Raw genomic sequence first — 16,876 nt, 5'->3', positions numbered from 1 at the left:
GGTAGATTGAACCTTCTGATGGTTGCATGGCAAGTTCTGTTTATATATTGTCCTGTAATCCACCCAAAGTCCTGAACATAGGACCTGCTAGAGGACAGGAACATATGTTCACCAGTATAAAAACCATAGTCAGTGGTATGTTCATATGCGTACCTGTGTTTGTTTGCATGTCTGCCTTTTTTAGTGTGTAGCCATAGAAATTCAGATATATGTGAAAAAAAGTAGCACTTAAAACATGGCTATTATAAAAGTTATAAATCTTGCCCCTTTTCAGGTTAACAGTAGGCGAATTCAGTAAGGATAGCATTTGAAAGAGCAAATAAGAACAATAAAAGCAAAAGTCACTAATCATCAGAGAAATATTTGAGGGTATAGACTCCACAGTTTTTATTAACAATTGGGCTTAAATTGACCTTTTGGATTCTTTTCTCTCTCTACCAAGATAGCCTATACTTTAACAACAATATTATTATTCTGAAAAAACATTCAAATGCCTATTTCATCTGCCTTTGAATGTTACTGGATTTCTTACCTGTTAATATATTATTTATACTTAAAACCCAATTCAACTGTTAAAATGTATTATGCCCTCCTCAATGCATTTTATTCTTTTATTAATGAGCTGCCTAGAAAATTTTATCAAAATTCACATGTTTCTGTGATACTAGCTTGAGGATGGAATCATCTGACTCATACTGTGTGGTCAGTGCTGAAATATTTCAGCTTCTTGATAAAGCTTGAATTGAACTATAAGGAAAACATTTAAAGAATGGAACATGATTTATAGAATAGGAATGATGAGTGAGGGCTTTTTCTTTTACTTTTCATCCATTTTTTAACTTGAGGTATAGTCAATTTACACTGTTGTGTTAGTTTCAGGTATACAGCCAAGTGATTCAAATATATATATGTATATATCTGAATATATATGAGCATATATATATATATTCAGATTCTTTTCCATTTGGGTTATAGGCTGTTATAAGATATAGAATATAGTTGCCTGTGCTTTGCAGTAGGTCTTTGTTTATCTATTTTATACATAGTAGTGTATATATATTAATCCCAAATTCTACTTTAGCTCCCCGCATCCCCTTTGGTAACCATAAGTTCGTTTTCTATGTCTGTGAGCATATTTCTGTTTTGTAAAAAAGTTTGTATCATTTTTTTAGATTCCACATATAAGTGATATCATATAATTATCTTTGACTTATTCTACTTAGTATTATAATGTCTAAGTCATCCATGTTGCTGCAAATGGCATTATTCTTTTTTTTTTTTTTTTACTCATTTTTTATGGCTGAGTAATAACCTATGGACTGCAAGATCAAACCAGTCAATCCTAAAGGAAATCAGTCCTGGATATTCATTGGAATGACTGATGCTGAAACTGAAACATCAATACTTTGGCCACCTTATGCGAAGAACTGACTCTTTGGAAAAGACCTTGATGCTGGGAAAGATTGAAGGCAGGAGGAGAAGGGGATGACAGAGGATGAGATGGTTGGATGGCATCACTGACTCAATGGACATGAGTTTGAATAAGCTCCGGGAGTTGGTGAAGAACAGGGAAGCCTGGTGTGCTGCAGTCCATAGAGTCACAAAGAGTCGGAGAAGACTGGACAACTGAACAACAACAATAACCTATATTATAATAACCTATAACACATATACCAGAGCTTCTTTATCTATTTTTCTGTCAATGAACATTTAGGTTGCTTCCATGTCTTGGCTGTTGTATCTTGTGCTGCTATGAGCACTGGTTGGTGGAGCAGGAAATGGCAACCCACTCCAGTATTCTTGCCTGGGAAGCCCCATGAACAGAGGAGCCTGGAGAACAGCAGTCCGTAGGGTTGCAAAGAGTCAGACATGACTGAGCACATACACACACATGAGCACTGGGGTGCATATATTCCTTTTTTTTGAATTAGAGTTTTCTCCAGATACATGCCCATATAATAACTCTATTTTTAGTTTTTAAAGGAACCTCCATACTTATTTCAATTGTGGCTGCTCCAACTTACATTCCCATCAACAGGTTCAGTTCAGTTCAGTTCAGTCGCTCAGTCGTGTCCAACTCTTTGCGACCCCATGAATCGCACCACACCAGGCCTCCCTGTCCGTCACCAACACCCAGAGTTTACTCAAACTCATGCCCATCGAGTTGATGATGCCATCCAGCCATCTCATCCAGTGTAAGGGAGTTCTTTTTTTCTCCGCATCCTCTCCAGCATTTATTATTTGTAGACTTTTAAAGGATGACATTCTTACCAGTGTGAGGTGATACCTCATTGTAATTTTGATTTGGATTTCTCTAATAATTGACGATTTTGAGCATCTATTCATGTGCCTGTTGGCCATTAGCTAGTGACTTTGAAAGGCATATTTAGTTTAGAATCAACCCTTGGCATTATAGGACAAGGACATTAAAATATACGCACATTTTTCTAGGTATTATTTTTACTTTTAAGTAATGGCTGCTACTAAAATAATTTCACAATGAATTAAAGGTTACATGGGGCCAATTTCTTTATTGGAAATGCCTTGTGAAAAAATATTAGTGTCCTATTGTTTCTCTAGAAAGTTTTTCTTTTCTTTTTTTTTTTTTTTTTAATTTTTATTATTATTATTTTTTTTTCCAGTGGGTTTTGTCATACATTGATATGAAAAAAAAAAATAAAAAAAAAAATAAAAAGTTTTTCTTTTCTAATCAACCTCTTCATGGCCCCCTTGATCTCCTTATTCCTTAGTGTATAGATCAGTGGGTTCAAGCTGGGAGTAACAATGGAATAAAAGATACTGAGTAGTTTACCCTCATCCTGAGATGGACTGTTTCCTGGTTGGATGTACATGTAGATAACAGTCCCATAGAAGATGGATACCACAATGAGATGGGAGGAACAGGTCCCAAATGCTTTTTGTCTCCCGGCTGCAGACTTGATCTTGAGCACAGCTACAGCAATGAGGCCATATGAAACCAGAATGAGAAGAAGTGGTGGGAGGAAAATAAAAAAACACAATGCAAATAATATTTCTTCCATGACTGTGGTGTCCACACATGCAATTTTGACCATTGCAGATATCTCACAGAAATAGTGATCCAGGTGGTGGTTTTCACATCGAGGAAGACTCATAGCATAGGGAGAGAGTATCATGCAATTAATGATACCAATTATCCAGGTTATGGTCACTAGGCCTTGACAGAGTTGAGGGTTCATTATTGTCATATAATGTAGAGGTTTGCAGACAGCATTGTATCTGTCATAGGACATCACAGCCAGGAGCATGCATTCAACTGTGCATAATGTCACATCAATGAAAAGTTGAAAGGCACAGCCACTGAAAGAGATTTTTTTGTCTTTACCCCAAACATTGACCAACATCTGTGGGACTATATTTGTGGTATAACAGAGATCCAAGATGGCCAAATTTCTAAGGAAGAAGTACATAGGAATTTGGAGACGTTCATCTAGTAACGGCAGCAGGATGATGGCGATATTTCCTATCAAGGCAATAGTGTAGAAGAAAAAGACAACCCCAGAGACGATCATCTCCAGTTGAGGCTGCCCAGGGAAACCAAGGAGTATAAAACCACCAAAGTAGCTATCATTGATCATTTTCTTATTTCCTTAATATCAGCTGTGAAAATAAAATATTAACATATTGGAAACCATAGTGAGTATGTTTTTAAACAATATTACAGGTATATATTGCTAAGATAAACATCACACAATTAAAAAATTAGTATTTAAATCTCATAATTATTCTAACTTTCCTGTTTATCCAATTTGGTATAAAATGTATTTAAAGGGCAATTTGCCTCCAGAGTTTATACTTTCATTTACTTTGTCTCCTATGTCAAGGCAAAAAACTGAGAAGTCTCAGAAGAAAATCCTGAGAAAAATGGTTGAATGAGGCCAGATGAACTTCCCTTTACAAATCAGGATGCTGAAAGGGGGTTGGGAATCTGCAGCAAATTGTTGCTTCCTTCATCCAAGGGTTCATAGAAAATGAAGGCTGCATAACTGTTATGACTTTTCCAATAGTTACGCACAAAGGTTCAATCCTGCTGTTCATGTTCACTCTTCTATATAAATCTTCTGATCTTATATTTTAAAATGCAAACTTTCCTTTCAGCTAAAAACTTGTATTTCCAAACATTATTTTTCTTTTTCCATCCCTCCCCAGAAAGAGCATTCTCCCTCTTTCATTGCAGACACCACTTTTTTCTTTTTTTCTTTTTAAATTGTTATTTATTTTAATTGGAGGCTAATTACTTTACAATATTGTAGTTCAACTGTACTTTTGATTCCAAATTATATCATTTCCTATTAAGTAGTTCTTTTAAAATGTACCCATTTCTTAGTTTTATACTCAATCATTAATATTTATTTGTGTCCTATCCCTCATCTTACAGGAGCTCCAGTTCTACTACTTATGCATTTAAAATGTTAAACAACTTCAGGAGGGGGGATCGTGTTATTTTTATGTTTATATCTCTAGTGACTTTTCTCAGGATTAGCACAGAAAAAATATCTTTAAACACTTGATGTTGGTCCAAAGAGGCTTTGATGACCACACATGGACACTTCTTTTCCTTTCTAACAAAACTAGTGTCTTTTTTCAAACTCATTTCTACTACGAAAATGTCTCTCAAGCACACAAATGGATTCCTAGTTTCTAAACTGGTGGTCTTTTCTAAATTATTTTTCTGCTTGAATTCTCTATGGCAGGTTAATGCCTTCTATATTAGACCTGCCCTTTGCCATCATAAATAGTTCTTTTCAATTTTTCACTACCATTTCCCTCAGTGGAATTTCCATTCTTTTCCTCCTTTCTTCCTGTATTTATAAACAACATTCTCTAATGGATCTCCTTTCCCCCATATTTCCTCTGCCTCTGTGACTTCAGTTACTAATTCTGTACACATAACTAAGAATTCTATTTTTTCTGGTCCCTTCATCTTTTGCAGCTTCAAATTTACAAATTTAGCTAATCTGTGGGGATTTCCACTGGCTTTTACTCCCATATCAATCATATATGCAAAATTGAATTCATTCTGTTTTATATCTTAAAACAAAAGCTTTTAATCCATATAGCTGCCTCATAAGGTATCTCCTAGGTTCTTAACAAATGCTTGTTAAAATAAATTTATGAATTTGGGGGGTAGAAATTAAAAACACAAATACACATTTTCATGTGAAATCAATTTAGGATTTCATGTATGTTTAAAACTTTGAAGAAAAAAATTTGCTATAGAAACAATAAACTTTCATGAAAATTCTTTAAATTGGAAATCTTATCAAATGTTTTAAAAACAACATAATTTCTTTCCCCACTTACCCTAATTAAGCTTAGGGAGCTTTTCTGTGGTGGTGATTTAACCAAAGACTTTCTGGATAAGAAAAATCTAGCTCTTCTTAAGTAGGAAAAGTTTCTTTGTCTCTTTACCTAAATAAGACTGAATATGTAATTCTTGATTACATAGCTCATTATACCAATCCTCCCACTTGCCATTGAGATCCAATGTGATAGTGGCCGGAGGCAGCCACTGCCTGTCATCTTTTGTAGTTCATGTACCCATTCAAGAAGAACCTTCCCATTACACATTTCAGAGAAGAAAACATCTTCAGTGTGAAAGATAACAAGTAGTTTTCCCTAACCAGCAGTGATAAAATTTGTTGAGTCTGGGAAGACCTTGGGGACATTGCGTTACTCATTAGCAATTAAATGTGTATTGTATAATTATCCAAGGAAGAAGATCATTAAAAAAAAAAAATCTCTCAGGAGAAATTCCCCCAGTTAATACTATTAATAAAAGATTAAATATGTAACGACAATTTTACAAGTCAGTAAACATTTCTTATATGTGGTTTGATAAATAAAGTACTTTTATTGATGGCTTTATTATTCTACTTTATATGGGAGAACATTGCTTGTCAAGAAGTTATAGATTATCACAAGGTAACAGACATAATGAACAACACAGATGAGACACACAAACCTACATATGATAGTAATTGTAGTTTTTATATTTTCTATCACCTCTAATTTGTATAACCTAACTTTCAAATATATTTTCATAACAACGAAATACCCAATTTTGGCAAAGAAGGACAATTTCAGCAATAGGTGAGCCTCATAGAAGTGTACCAGACTCACTACCACAGACAGAAAAGGTGAGAAAATTATGGTGGCCATCATTGGATAGCTTTAAGATTGAAAACCATAATTTATTATTTAAACATTTACCTGTTACTTCCATTGAGGGCACACAGATCAATTACACACTCCCTGGAAATTGCCATTTTATATGTATGTAATTCCAAAAAATATTCAGCAGTTTTTGCTGTTGAATAGTTTTAGTAATGACATCAGAAAATGTAAGCCTTGTCAGTGATCCTAAGATTATTTGTAATGCAGATTAAAATTCTATTACTAGTATGATGAAAAATCATTACTTCTTCTTCTCTGAGAAACTGCCTCAACAAGGAAAATAATAAAAGCATAAATGCAAACTTCATTTCAAAATCTGACCTCTGAAACATAGATCATAAAATACAAAAATATTCTAGAATTAGAGAAGGCCAGACAGGTGTGGAACAATGCAGGTAAAGGATGCCCACTACTGCAAATAGCTGAAAGAACTCATATCTCTGTGGATATGGCCTGCAGTGAATTATCTGACTCATTAAAACAACAGGAACAGGAAATGAGGCATTATCAATGGGAGAGTTCCTAACCCTGAAATGACTTCTAGAAGAAGCTAAGAAGAAACCACTGAGCTAAATGATATTTGAAAGATACAGTCTATTGTTTGATCACTGGACATGAGTAAGACTGCACTGTGAAAAGACTTAATGTAGAAAATCTTAGTTGACAGCATAAAATTATAGTCTAGAAAACTCACTTCTACAAACACCCTGGGTCTGAAGGAACATTCATTTTTTAATTTAATTTTTGTTTTATATTGGAGTATAGTTAATTTACAATATTGAATAGAATTCCCTGTGCTGTACAGTAGGTCCTTGTTGATTATTTTATATATAGTAGTGTATATATGTTAATGCCAAACTCCTATTTATTCCTCCCCCTGCTTTTCCCTTTGGTGACCGTAGTTTGTTTTCTCTGTCTGTGGGTCTGTTTCTGCTCTGTAAATAAGTTCATTTATATCACTTGTATGTAGAATCTTTTTTAAAAAAAAAAAGTGTTACTATGAGGCAGACTCCAGACATCATTTGGATCTCACCAGTTACTACGTTAGTGTCCTCTTTCTGTCCCAGGATCCAATCTAGGATGCCACATTGCATTTACTGTTATGTCTCACTATCTTCTGGTCTGTGACAGTTTCTGTCTCCTTTTTTCCCATTTTTAAAATGATGTTGACAGTTTTGAGGCATACTGTGAGGTATTTTACAGAATGTCCCTCAGTTCATTCTGTTTTAGTATTTTTCTCATGATTAGAGTGGGGCTATGGATTTTTGGAAAGAACACCGCAGAGGTACCATCTGTCCTGGTATTCTTGTCATATCATCTCAGTGGTACATGTAACAGCACACTCATAGAAACATGTAGAATAGTGAGGAACTGGAAACACATGCTCAGAAACAGGAATAAATTTAGTATCTTTTGTTATATCTGTATATAGGGTATTTCATAGTCATTTTAAATTATGATATAGGTTAATATTTTTAAACATAAAAAAGTAGATTGCAAAGCAGGAGACATAGTAATGTTTCATTTAGTAATTACAAAATATCTTTATGAATATGTGGTTTAAAAACTGCACACTGCCTCACGACAACCCTACGGGAAAGACACTGTGGTCCCAGAACCTGTCTCTGAGGGCCCTGAGACCCACGGCTGTAATAGCTGTGTACCCTCCATCAACAGGAGCCAGTGTCCACACCCACATGGAGGTCAACCCTAGGACCTGGGAAGCAGAGAAACATTCTTCATCAGAAGGAGTATCTGGTTTTCAAAGGCATGATATATGTGATGGGGCTAATAATGTCTCCTAGAATTACTGCAAAGAGTAAATGAGATAACAGGTGTGAAAGTAGATGACTGAAAAGGTAATTGTAGATGTTGGCCTTGGGATGAGTGGGTCATGTGGGGGAGGGCATTCTGCTGAGGAAAATCCTGTTCTTCCTTTAAATCTTTTTTATGGACACATGGACTCACTTTTTCAGATTTAATCCTCTGCCTGTTGGTTGCCTGAGCTCATAGTCTAGAGGCCTTCCTTTCCAAAATGGGACCTAACCAAACTTAAAAGCTTTGCACAGCAAAGAAAACCATAAACAAGATGAAAACACAGCCCTCAGAATGGCAGAATATATTTGCAAATGAAGCAACTGAAAGGGATTAATCACCAAAATATACAAACACCTCATGCAACTCAATATCAAAAACAAAACAACACAATCAAAAGTTGTGTGGAAAGCCTAAATAGACATTTCTCTAAATAAAAAAAAAGAGGTCATTTCAGTGACCAGTAAAATCACCTTTACTTGTGCCAGTCTTTCCAAATACCAGAGCAAGAATTTTACCTTTTCTCAAAACAGGTGCCACGGTGATACCCCCATGCTGACCCCTAAAATAAGAAATTTGGAAAATCAGTGGGAAAAATAAAAGCATTAGTATTGATATCTTAAAGATGGTTAGTGGTATGTGAATAAAATGCCTTTCATTTTGTGATCACAATTACTTTTTGGAGTAATTATATGGGTAGAGGAAAATACCAAAGGAAAGAAATTTTTGATGTGGTCAATTAACATTGCATCACTATGAAGATGATTGATAACTAGAACTCTTGATCTTCTTGGTTAATAATGGTTTTACTGCTGTCAGTAAAGAACTGCTTCTAACCCCTTAAAATTATGAGAATATCTAGTTAGCATAATGAAAGGAAAGTATTACAATTAACTGAGAAATGTAATTAAAATTTGGACATGTATAATCTAAAAGAATCAGAGCATACTATAAATTAGTTTTAGTTTTGGTGCCTCAGTTTACAACTTATTTTAAATATTTTTTGTACATGTATCATCATACATTAGTTATTCAATAATGCATTAGATTTGATAATAATTTTCTGTATATTTCATGGGTACTTCTCTCAGGTGAGAAGTGACTTCCCTGGTAGCTCAGACGGTAAAGAGTCTGCCTGCAGTGCTGGAGTCTCGGGTTCAATCCCTGGGTCAGGAAGATCCCCAGAGAAGAAAATGGCAACCCACTCCAGTATTCTTGCCTGAGAATCCCATGGACAGAGGAGTCTGGCAGACTGCAGTCCATGGGGTCGCAAAGAGTTGGACATGACTGAGTGACTTCACTTTCATGTACTTTATCTCAGGTGATGACACAACATAAATTGTCTACATATAAAAGTTGTAGAGGACACATTTCCGTACTGGAAATTTCTGGGAGGAAGAATCAGTGTCCTATTGTTTCCACAGAACTTGCTTTTTCCCAATCAGTCTCTTTATGGCCCCCTTGAACTCCTTATTCCTCAGAGTATAGATCAGTGGGTTCATGCTGGGAGTAACAATGGAATAAAAGATACTGAGAAGTTTACCCTCATTTTGATTTGGACTGTTTCCTGGCTGGATGTACATATAGACTACAGTTCCATAGAAGATGGATACCACAATGAGGTGGGAGGAACAGGTCCCAAATGCTTTTTGCCTCCCCGTTGCAGATTTGATCTTGAGCACAGCTACAGCAATGAAGCCATAAGAAACCAGAATGAGAAGAAGAGGAGCAAGAACTATAATCAGGCACATGGCAAATGTGGTTACCTCCATGGCTGTCGTGTCCACACATGCAATCTTGATCATTGCAGACATCTCACAAAAGAAGTGATCCAGGTGGTGATTTCCACATCGAGGAAGACTCATGGCATAGGGGGAAAGTATCATGCAATTAATAACACCAACAACCCAGGCAGTACCTACAAGGCCCTGGCAAAGTTGGGAGTTCATTATGGTCATATAGTGCAGAGGCTTGCAGACAGCACTGAACCTGTCATAAGACATCACCGCCAGAAGGATGCATTCAACTGAGCAGAGAACCATATCAGTGAAAAGTTGGAAAGCACAGCCACCAAAGGTAATTCTCTTGTCTTTGCCCCAGATATTGACCAACATCTGAGGGACTATGTTTGTGGTATAGCAGAGATCCAAAATGGCCAAACTTCTAAGGAAGAAGTACATGGGAGTTTGGAGATGGTCATCAAGAAAAGACAGTAGGATGATGGCCATATTTCCCATCAGGGCAATGATGTAGAAGAAAAATACAACCCAAGAGATAATCATCTCCATCTGAGGCTGGCCTGTGAATCCAAGGAGTATAAATCCACCAAAGTAGCTGTCATTGATCATTCTTTTCTTTTTTCTTAATAGCAATTCTGAAAGTAGAATTATCAATATAATAGAAATCATATGGGTATAATCAGAAACTTCACTATCAGATTCAAATCAGGATTATATGAATGATATAGATAACAGTTTTATTATCAAACACATAAATGTATTTTTTTTCAGTGATACAAATAATATAAAATTTCAGGTATGATAGTAAGTAAACAGGGGAAACAGAGTCAGACTTTATTTTTGGGGGCTCCAAAATCACTGCAGATGGTGACTGCAGCCATGAAATTAAAAGACGCTTACTCCTTGGAAGGAAAGTTATGACCAACCTAGACAGCATATTAAAAAGCAGAGACATTACTTTGCCAAAAAAGGCCCATCTGGTCAAGGCTATGGTTTTTCCAGTAGTCATGTATGGATGTGAGAGTTGGACTGTGAAGAAAGCTGAACGCCAAAAAATTGATGCTTTTGAACTGTAGTGCTGGAGAAGACTCTTGAGAGTCCCTTGAACTTCAAGGAGATCCAACAGTCCATCCTAAAGGAGATTAGTTCTGGGTGTTCATTGGAAGGACTGATGCTGAAGCTGAAACTCCAATACTTTGGCCACCTCAGGCGAATAGCTGACTCATTGGAAAAGAGCCTGATGCTGGGAGGGATTGGGGGCAGGAGGAGAAGGGGACAACAGAGGATAAGATGGCTGGATGTCATCACCGACTCAACGGACATGAGTTTGAGTAAACTCAGGGAGTTGGTGATGGACAGGGAGGCCTGGTGTGCTGTGTTTCATGGGGTCGCAAAGAGTCGGACACGACTGAGCAACTGAACTGAACTGAACTGAATAGATTATTACATCAAATATCTAATGAAATGTCCAAATGTGGATTATAATGGAGAGATTGACAAAACCTAGAAATCTACATCAATGACTGGAGTGTTTAAAAGAGAACTTTGCTCAATTTAATGTCATTTAATGTGATTCTTTATTGAAAGAATTTTCTTTGTGCCTATAATATAGCATAGCAGTGCATGCTAAAAGATGAAGAATTTAAATCATTAGCTTTGTTTTATCTTTTAATATATAATTATTTTATGTAGATCCCATTAAGAAACAAAGTCATTAATATTAAATAAAACAGAATAATTTCTGATTCTGTCTGAAGAAAAGTTTCTTGGAGTTATTTTCAAATATAGAGATTCCTGGTACTTCTCTAAAAAGTTTAATTAACTTATTGATTAATTGACTGGGAGATAGGTACAATAACCATTCTTATTATTCTAACAATCATAGGAAGGTAGAAATCTGTTATCAGCCTGCTTCTTTTACCCCATTATTATAATATAATTACAATAAAGCTTGAAATATGTGTTTACATGTCAGGAACAGGATACCCTAAAATGAGGGAAATATAATAATATAACTTATATTAACATTGTTCCCTATTCTGTCACTTTATTTTAGTGAGCACTATGATTTATAACCAGGTCTTTCTTTCTCAAGGACCTTCTCTTCACCACCATGCATGTGTCTTTTTGCAGATAACCTCCCACTTTCTTTCTCAAAAAAGCAATTCTCATCTAGTTCTGTACGTACAACAGTAAACTCAAGTCTTAAATAAAATCAGGAATAAAAGGACTGGAAGACACTTGATATATCATTGAGGGTCAGGATATTGGAATTTAGGAGTGTAGGGCATTTGTAACAATAATATCCCTTCTTTTTTAAAAAAAAAAAGTTGCTCCAAACCTCTTTTATTTTTTAAATTTAATTTACGATGTTGAGGTATAGCTGATTAGAAATGTTGTGATAGTTTTAGGTGAACAGTGAAGGGACTCAGTCATACATATACATATATCCATTCTCCCCAAACCCGCCTCCCATCCAAGCTAGCACATAACATTGAACAGAATTCCATGTTCTATACAATAGGTTTTTGTTGGCTGTCCATTTTAAATATAGCGGTGTGTACCTGACCTTCCCAAAGTTCTTAACCATCCCACCCTGCAGCAATCATGAGTTCGTTTTCTGTATCTATGAGTCTGTTTCTGTTTTGTAATTAGGTTCATCTGTATCATTTCTTTTTAGAGTTCAGATATAAGGGATGTCATATGATATTTCTCCATCTCAATCTGACTTACTCCACTCATTATGAGACTCTCTAGATCCATACATGTTGCTGCAAATGGCCTTATTTCGTTCTTTTTAATGGCTGAGTAAGATCCCATTGTATATATGCACCACATCTTTTCCATCCATTCCTGTCAATGGACATCCAGATTGCCTCCATGTCCCGGCTACTGCTAATAGTGCTGCAATGAACACTGCGGTGCATGTGTCTTTCTGGGCCACGTTTTTCATTGGATACACTCTCTCCTAAAGCAGGATGTTACACCACTACTATTACTTCTTTTCAGTTCATTCTTTACCTTCACTTCCCTTCACTGCATCTTCTCATTCATTTCTCCTCCCCTCCAGCTATCTCCAATGTTCTATAACCAATTTCTGCTTTTCTCTTTGCTTCATTGATCCTTTATTCTTGTTAGCTTCAGTTACTAGCTCTGGACAGATATGTGTGTGTGTGTGTGTGTGTGTGTGTGTGTATATATATATATATATATATACTCTGCCATATATCTTTACTAATTCAACTTTCCTTCTCTACTTTCAGATAGACAATTTTACCAGTGTACTCAACATCAACACAGGGCTTTAAATCAATATCACACAGGTTTACATCTCATTTCACAGCATCACAGTTCAAAAATGAGTTCATGATTTTTACTCCTACAACAAATCTACTGCTTCTTTTGTGTGGTGCACATTAATTTTATTAGGTGAATTCTCCCTAAAGTAACTAGTAGGTTCTTAATAAATATGGGAACTCATTAGAAAAGACCCTGATAGTGGGAAAGATTGAAGGCAGGAGGAGAAAGGGTTGACAGAGAATGAGATGGTTGGATGACATCACTGAATTGATGAACATGAGTTTGAGCAAGCTCCAGAAGTTAGTGGTGAACAGGAAGCCTGGTGTGCTGCAGTCCTTGGGATCACAAAGAGTTGGACACAACTCAGTGACTGAACTGAACTGAACTGATGGGATAAATATTTAATCATGAGCACACGAACAGAAAGGTATAGCAATTTTTAATTTTAGGATCTCCATTTCAACAGATATTAGTTTAGAGATCAATAGATGTTCTAGATGACATGATGAGGAGAACTGGTGTGAAAGCCAGAGGTTGTAGGCAAATCATTTTGATTTTGAGAAACACCTTATAATATTACCCAAGACAACTTAATTTCTCCTCCACTTACCTTAATTCAGCTGAGTAAGCTTTTCAGTACTGATGATTCAGCCAAGAAAAATTTGGAAAAAATATTATTTTCTAAAATAGAAATGAATATTCTTTACTATATCTAAATAGAGCAGAACCATCCCTAGGCTTCCACTACTTCTGCCCAGTTCTCACTGTGAACCTTCATGCTTATGGACAGAGGCTGCCCCTGCCTCTCACCATTCCTAGTTCATAAGCACAGTTAATAAGAATACTTTTGTCTCCTCCAATGAAAAAGAATCCAACAAAGAGACACGTGTGTGCTGTGAATAATAACTAATTAGATTTCTCTTAAGAGCAATGATGAAATTTGTTGAACAATGATGAAATACCTTGGGATCCAGAGTATCTCATAAGCAATTAATGTATACTGATAATTGTTCAGAAACACAAAAGCAAAGGAAAACAAACAAAAAAACCCCAACAAATCTCCTTAAGAGAATTTATCAATTTCAAAAGTCAGCTCCTTTTGTCCATTTTGGATTGAGACTAACATCATCATTACTATTACTCCTTGTAAGTGATGCTAATAGGAGTGAAAATAATTACAGTGGTTTTATATTGTGCTTTACTAGTCATATGCATTTTTGGTATGTTATGTCTTATTGATCCTTAAAAACTTTTAAATGGATGTTACTTTTGTTTTTTTATGTGGGTGGAAACTGGGTATCATAGAAGTTTTGTGACAAGCCCTGCATGACCAAGTAGTAAACAGTATAGGTGAAGCATTTGTCTACATCTTCTGACTCCATGATTTGTTTTTTAGTTGAATGTATCTTATAAATAATCTAATGGTTTGAAATATATGTAATTGACAAATATATTTATGATTTCAGCATATAATAGCAATTTATCAAAATGAAGGGGAGGAGAAAGAAATATAATGGATATAAATGTAACACAGACATACCTGTGATAATGATCGATAGAGGTAAACTTAGAAATATAGTGTAAAATTTAGAAATGTTGCTTCTTCCATTCATAATACATTTTACAGTGTGACCTACTGTAACTACCACTAGACATGGGTTAGAAAAACAGCTTTGCCTAGTTTTCCTTCCTGAAGGTTTATTTTGTAGGAGCACATGTATCAGTCCTGTAATGATCTTAGAAACTGATCATCAATGAAAGTAAAAATTTCAGTGATCTCCTAGTTAAATAAGAACTTCCCTGTTCTTCTCTCAGAAATAAGCCCAAAATTAATAAATAGAATAAAATACAAAAATCTAAGATACATCTGAAAATTAGAACAATTAAATAATGGTTTCTAAAACTAGAACAATCAAAGGGGGATGCTTAAGATAATGTCCATCATCACTGAACTCAAAACTAACTGAAAAGCCAACTTCCTCCAAACAAGTGGGAAGGTTTGGAGCAAACGACACCACCACCAGAAAAAGAAAAAAGTCATGTGTTATAGTACCAGGGCTACTTAGTCCTAAGCTTGATCTCATCAGCTCCTTCTTAGATTGTCTTCCTGCCAGTCTTCAAGTCTTCATTTCACTCTTCTCCACAGCAGTGCTCCCTGGTATGCCTGTCATCCCAAGTCCAAGTTCCAAAGATTCCTAAATGTCCTTAGAGAGGTCTTTTTTTTTTTTCCATTTATTTTTATTAGTTGGAGGCTAATTACTTTACAATATTGTAGTGGTTTTTCTCATACATTGACATGAATCAGCCATGGATTTACATGTATTACCCATCCCGATCCCCCCTCCCACCTCCCTCTCTACCCGATCTCTCTGGGTCTTCCCAGTGCACCAGGCCCGAGCACTTGTCTCATGCATCCAACCTGGGCCGGTGGTCTGTTTCACCCTAGATAATATACATGTTTCAATGCTGTTCTCTTGAAACATCCCACCCTCGCCTTCTCCCACAGAGTCCAAAAGTCTGTTCTGTACATCTGTGTCTCTTTCTCTGTTTTGCATATAGGGGTATCATTACCATCTTTCTAAATTCCCTACATATGTGTTAGTATGCTGTAATGTTCTTTATTTTTCTGGCTTACTTCACTCTGTATAATGGGCTCCAGTTTCATCCATCTCATTAGAACTGATTCAAATGCATTCTTTTTAATGGCTGAGTAATATTCCATCGTGTATATGTACCACAGCTTCCTTATCCATTCTTAGAGAGGTCTTATCCTCAGACCCCAGCCTAACTATCCTGTCTCTTTGTTTCTGCTATGTTAACTATACAGTCTATTTTGGTGAATGCTGTTATGTGTTTTGTAAAAAAAAAAAAAAAAAAAAAATTTGATTCATTTCAACTAGTTCAAGTTGGCTGAGTTGTTTTCAAATACATTCTATATCATTATTATTTTCTTGTCTAGTTGTCCTACTCATTATTGAGAGAAATGTGTTGATAGTTCCAATGATATTTGTACATTTGTCTATTTGTCCTTTGATGTTTTCAACTTCTGCTTCATGAAGTTTGAGATTTTATTAGTTGCACACACACTTGTGACTGTTACCTATTTAAGATAGATTGACAATTTAATCTTTATAAAATATTCCACTTTTTCTCCTATAATGCTCCTTGTCTTGGAGTCTGATTTATTTGATATGAACATAGTTAAGTCTGCTTTTAAAGCTTTGTGTTTGCATGGTATATTTTACTAACTCTTTTAGTAAAAAGAGTTTAAAAAGAGTCAATTTATCTTTTATTTTTAAAGTCTATTTCTTGAAAACAGGATATAGTTGGATGTTGTTATTTATTAAGCATAACAATTTCTGCCTTTAGTTTGGAATGATATTTCTGTTTTTGTGTAATGTAAGTGAATTAAAATATGGTTGGGTTCAAGTCTACAATTTTTTGCTTGTTTTCTATTTGTCTCAATTCTTCTGTTTTTGTTTTATTTCTCCTTTGTTGCCTTCTTTTGTATGAATTCTTTTTTTTTTACTATTTCATTTTATCTCCTTTATTAACTTCTTAGATTGTGTCTTTTTTTTGTTGTTCAAGTTGCTTTAATGGTTAAAGTACATATTTTTAACTGATAGGAGTGCACCATCAAGCCATTTTATTCTAATCCAGAAACAATAAAAGAAAATTAAAGCAATATAATTCCATGTCCTTTCTCTTCCTTGTGCTCTTATTGTCATCTATAGATTTTATTTCAATATATGCCAAATAACACATGTGCATTTTCCACACACATTTTTATGTTTTAAACAGTCAGT

At 35.4% G+C, this 16,876-nt stretch overlaps 2 protein-coding genes across 2 annotated transcripts; both read right to left on the bottom strand.

The window, feature by feature from the left end:
• Positions 1 to 2,693: 2,693 nt before the first annotated feature.
• Positions 2,694 to 3,617, bottom strand: LOC133059122 (olfactory receptor 2W1-like; the record flags this gene model as incomplete). The annotated part of the gene is made up of 1 exon (XM_061146157.1): positions 2,694 to 3,617. A coding segment is annotated over exon 1 (924 nt), but the record flags the coding sequence as incomplete, so codon positions are not given.
• Positions 3,618 to 9,440: 5,823 nt separating this feature from the next.
• On the bottom strand, positions 9,441 to 10,379 carry LOC133059285 (olfactory receptor 2W1-like). Its single transcript, XM_061146275.1, has one exon. The coding sequence runs from the start codon at positions 10,377 to 10,379 to the stop codon at positions 9,441 to 9,443; it is 939 nt and encodes a 312-aa protein (XP_061002258.1).
• Between the last annotated feature and the right edge of the window lie 6,497 nt (positions 10,380 to 16,876).

Source organism: Dama dama, chromosome 7 (assembly GCF_033118175.1).
Source record: "Dama dama isolate Ldn47 chromosome 7, ASM3311817v1, whole genome shotgun sequence".
NCBI lineage: Eukaryota > Metazoa > Chordata > Mammalia > Artiodactyla > Cervidae > Dama > Dama dama.
Note: the sequence above shows the minus strand (reverse complement) of the source record. Positions and strands in the feature narration are given on the sequence as shown.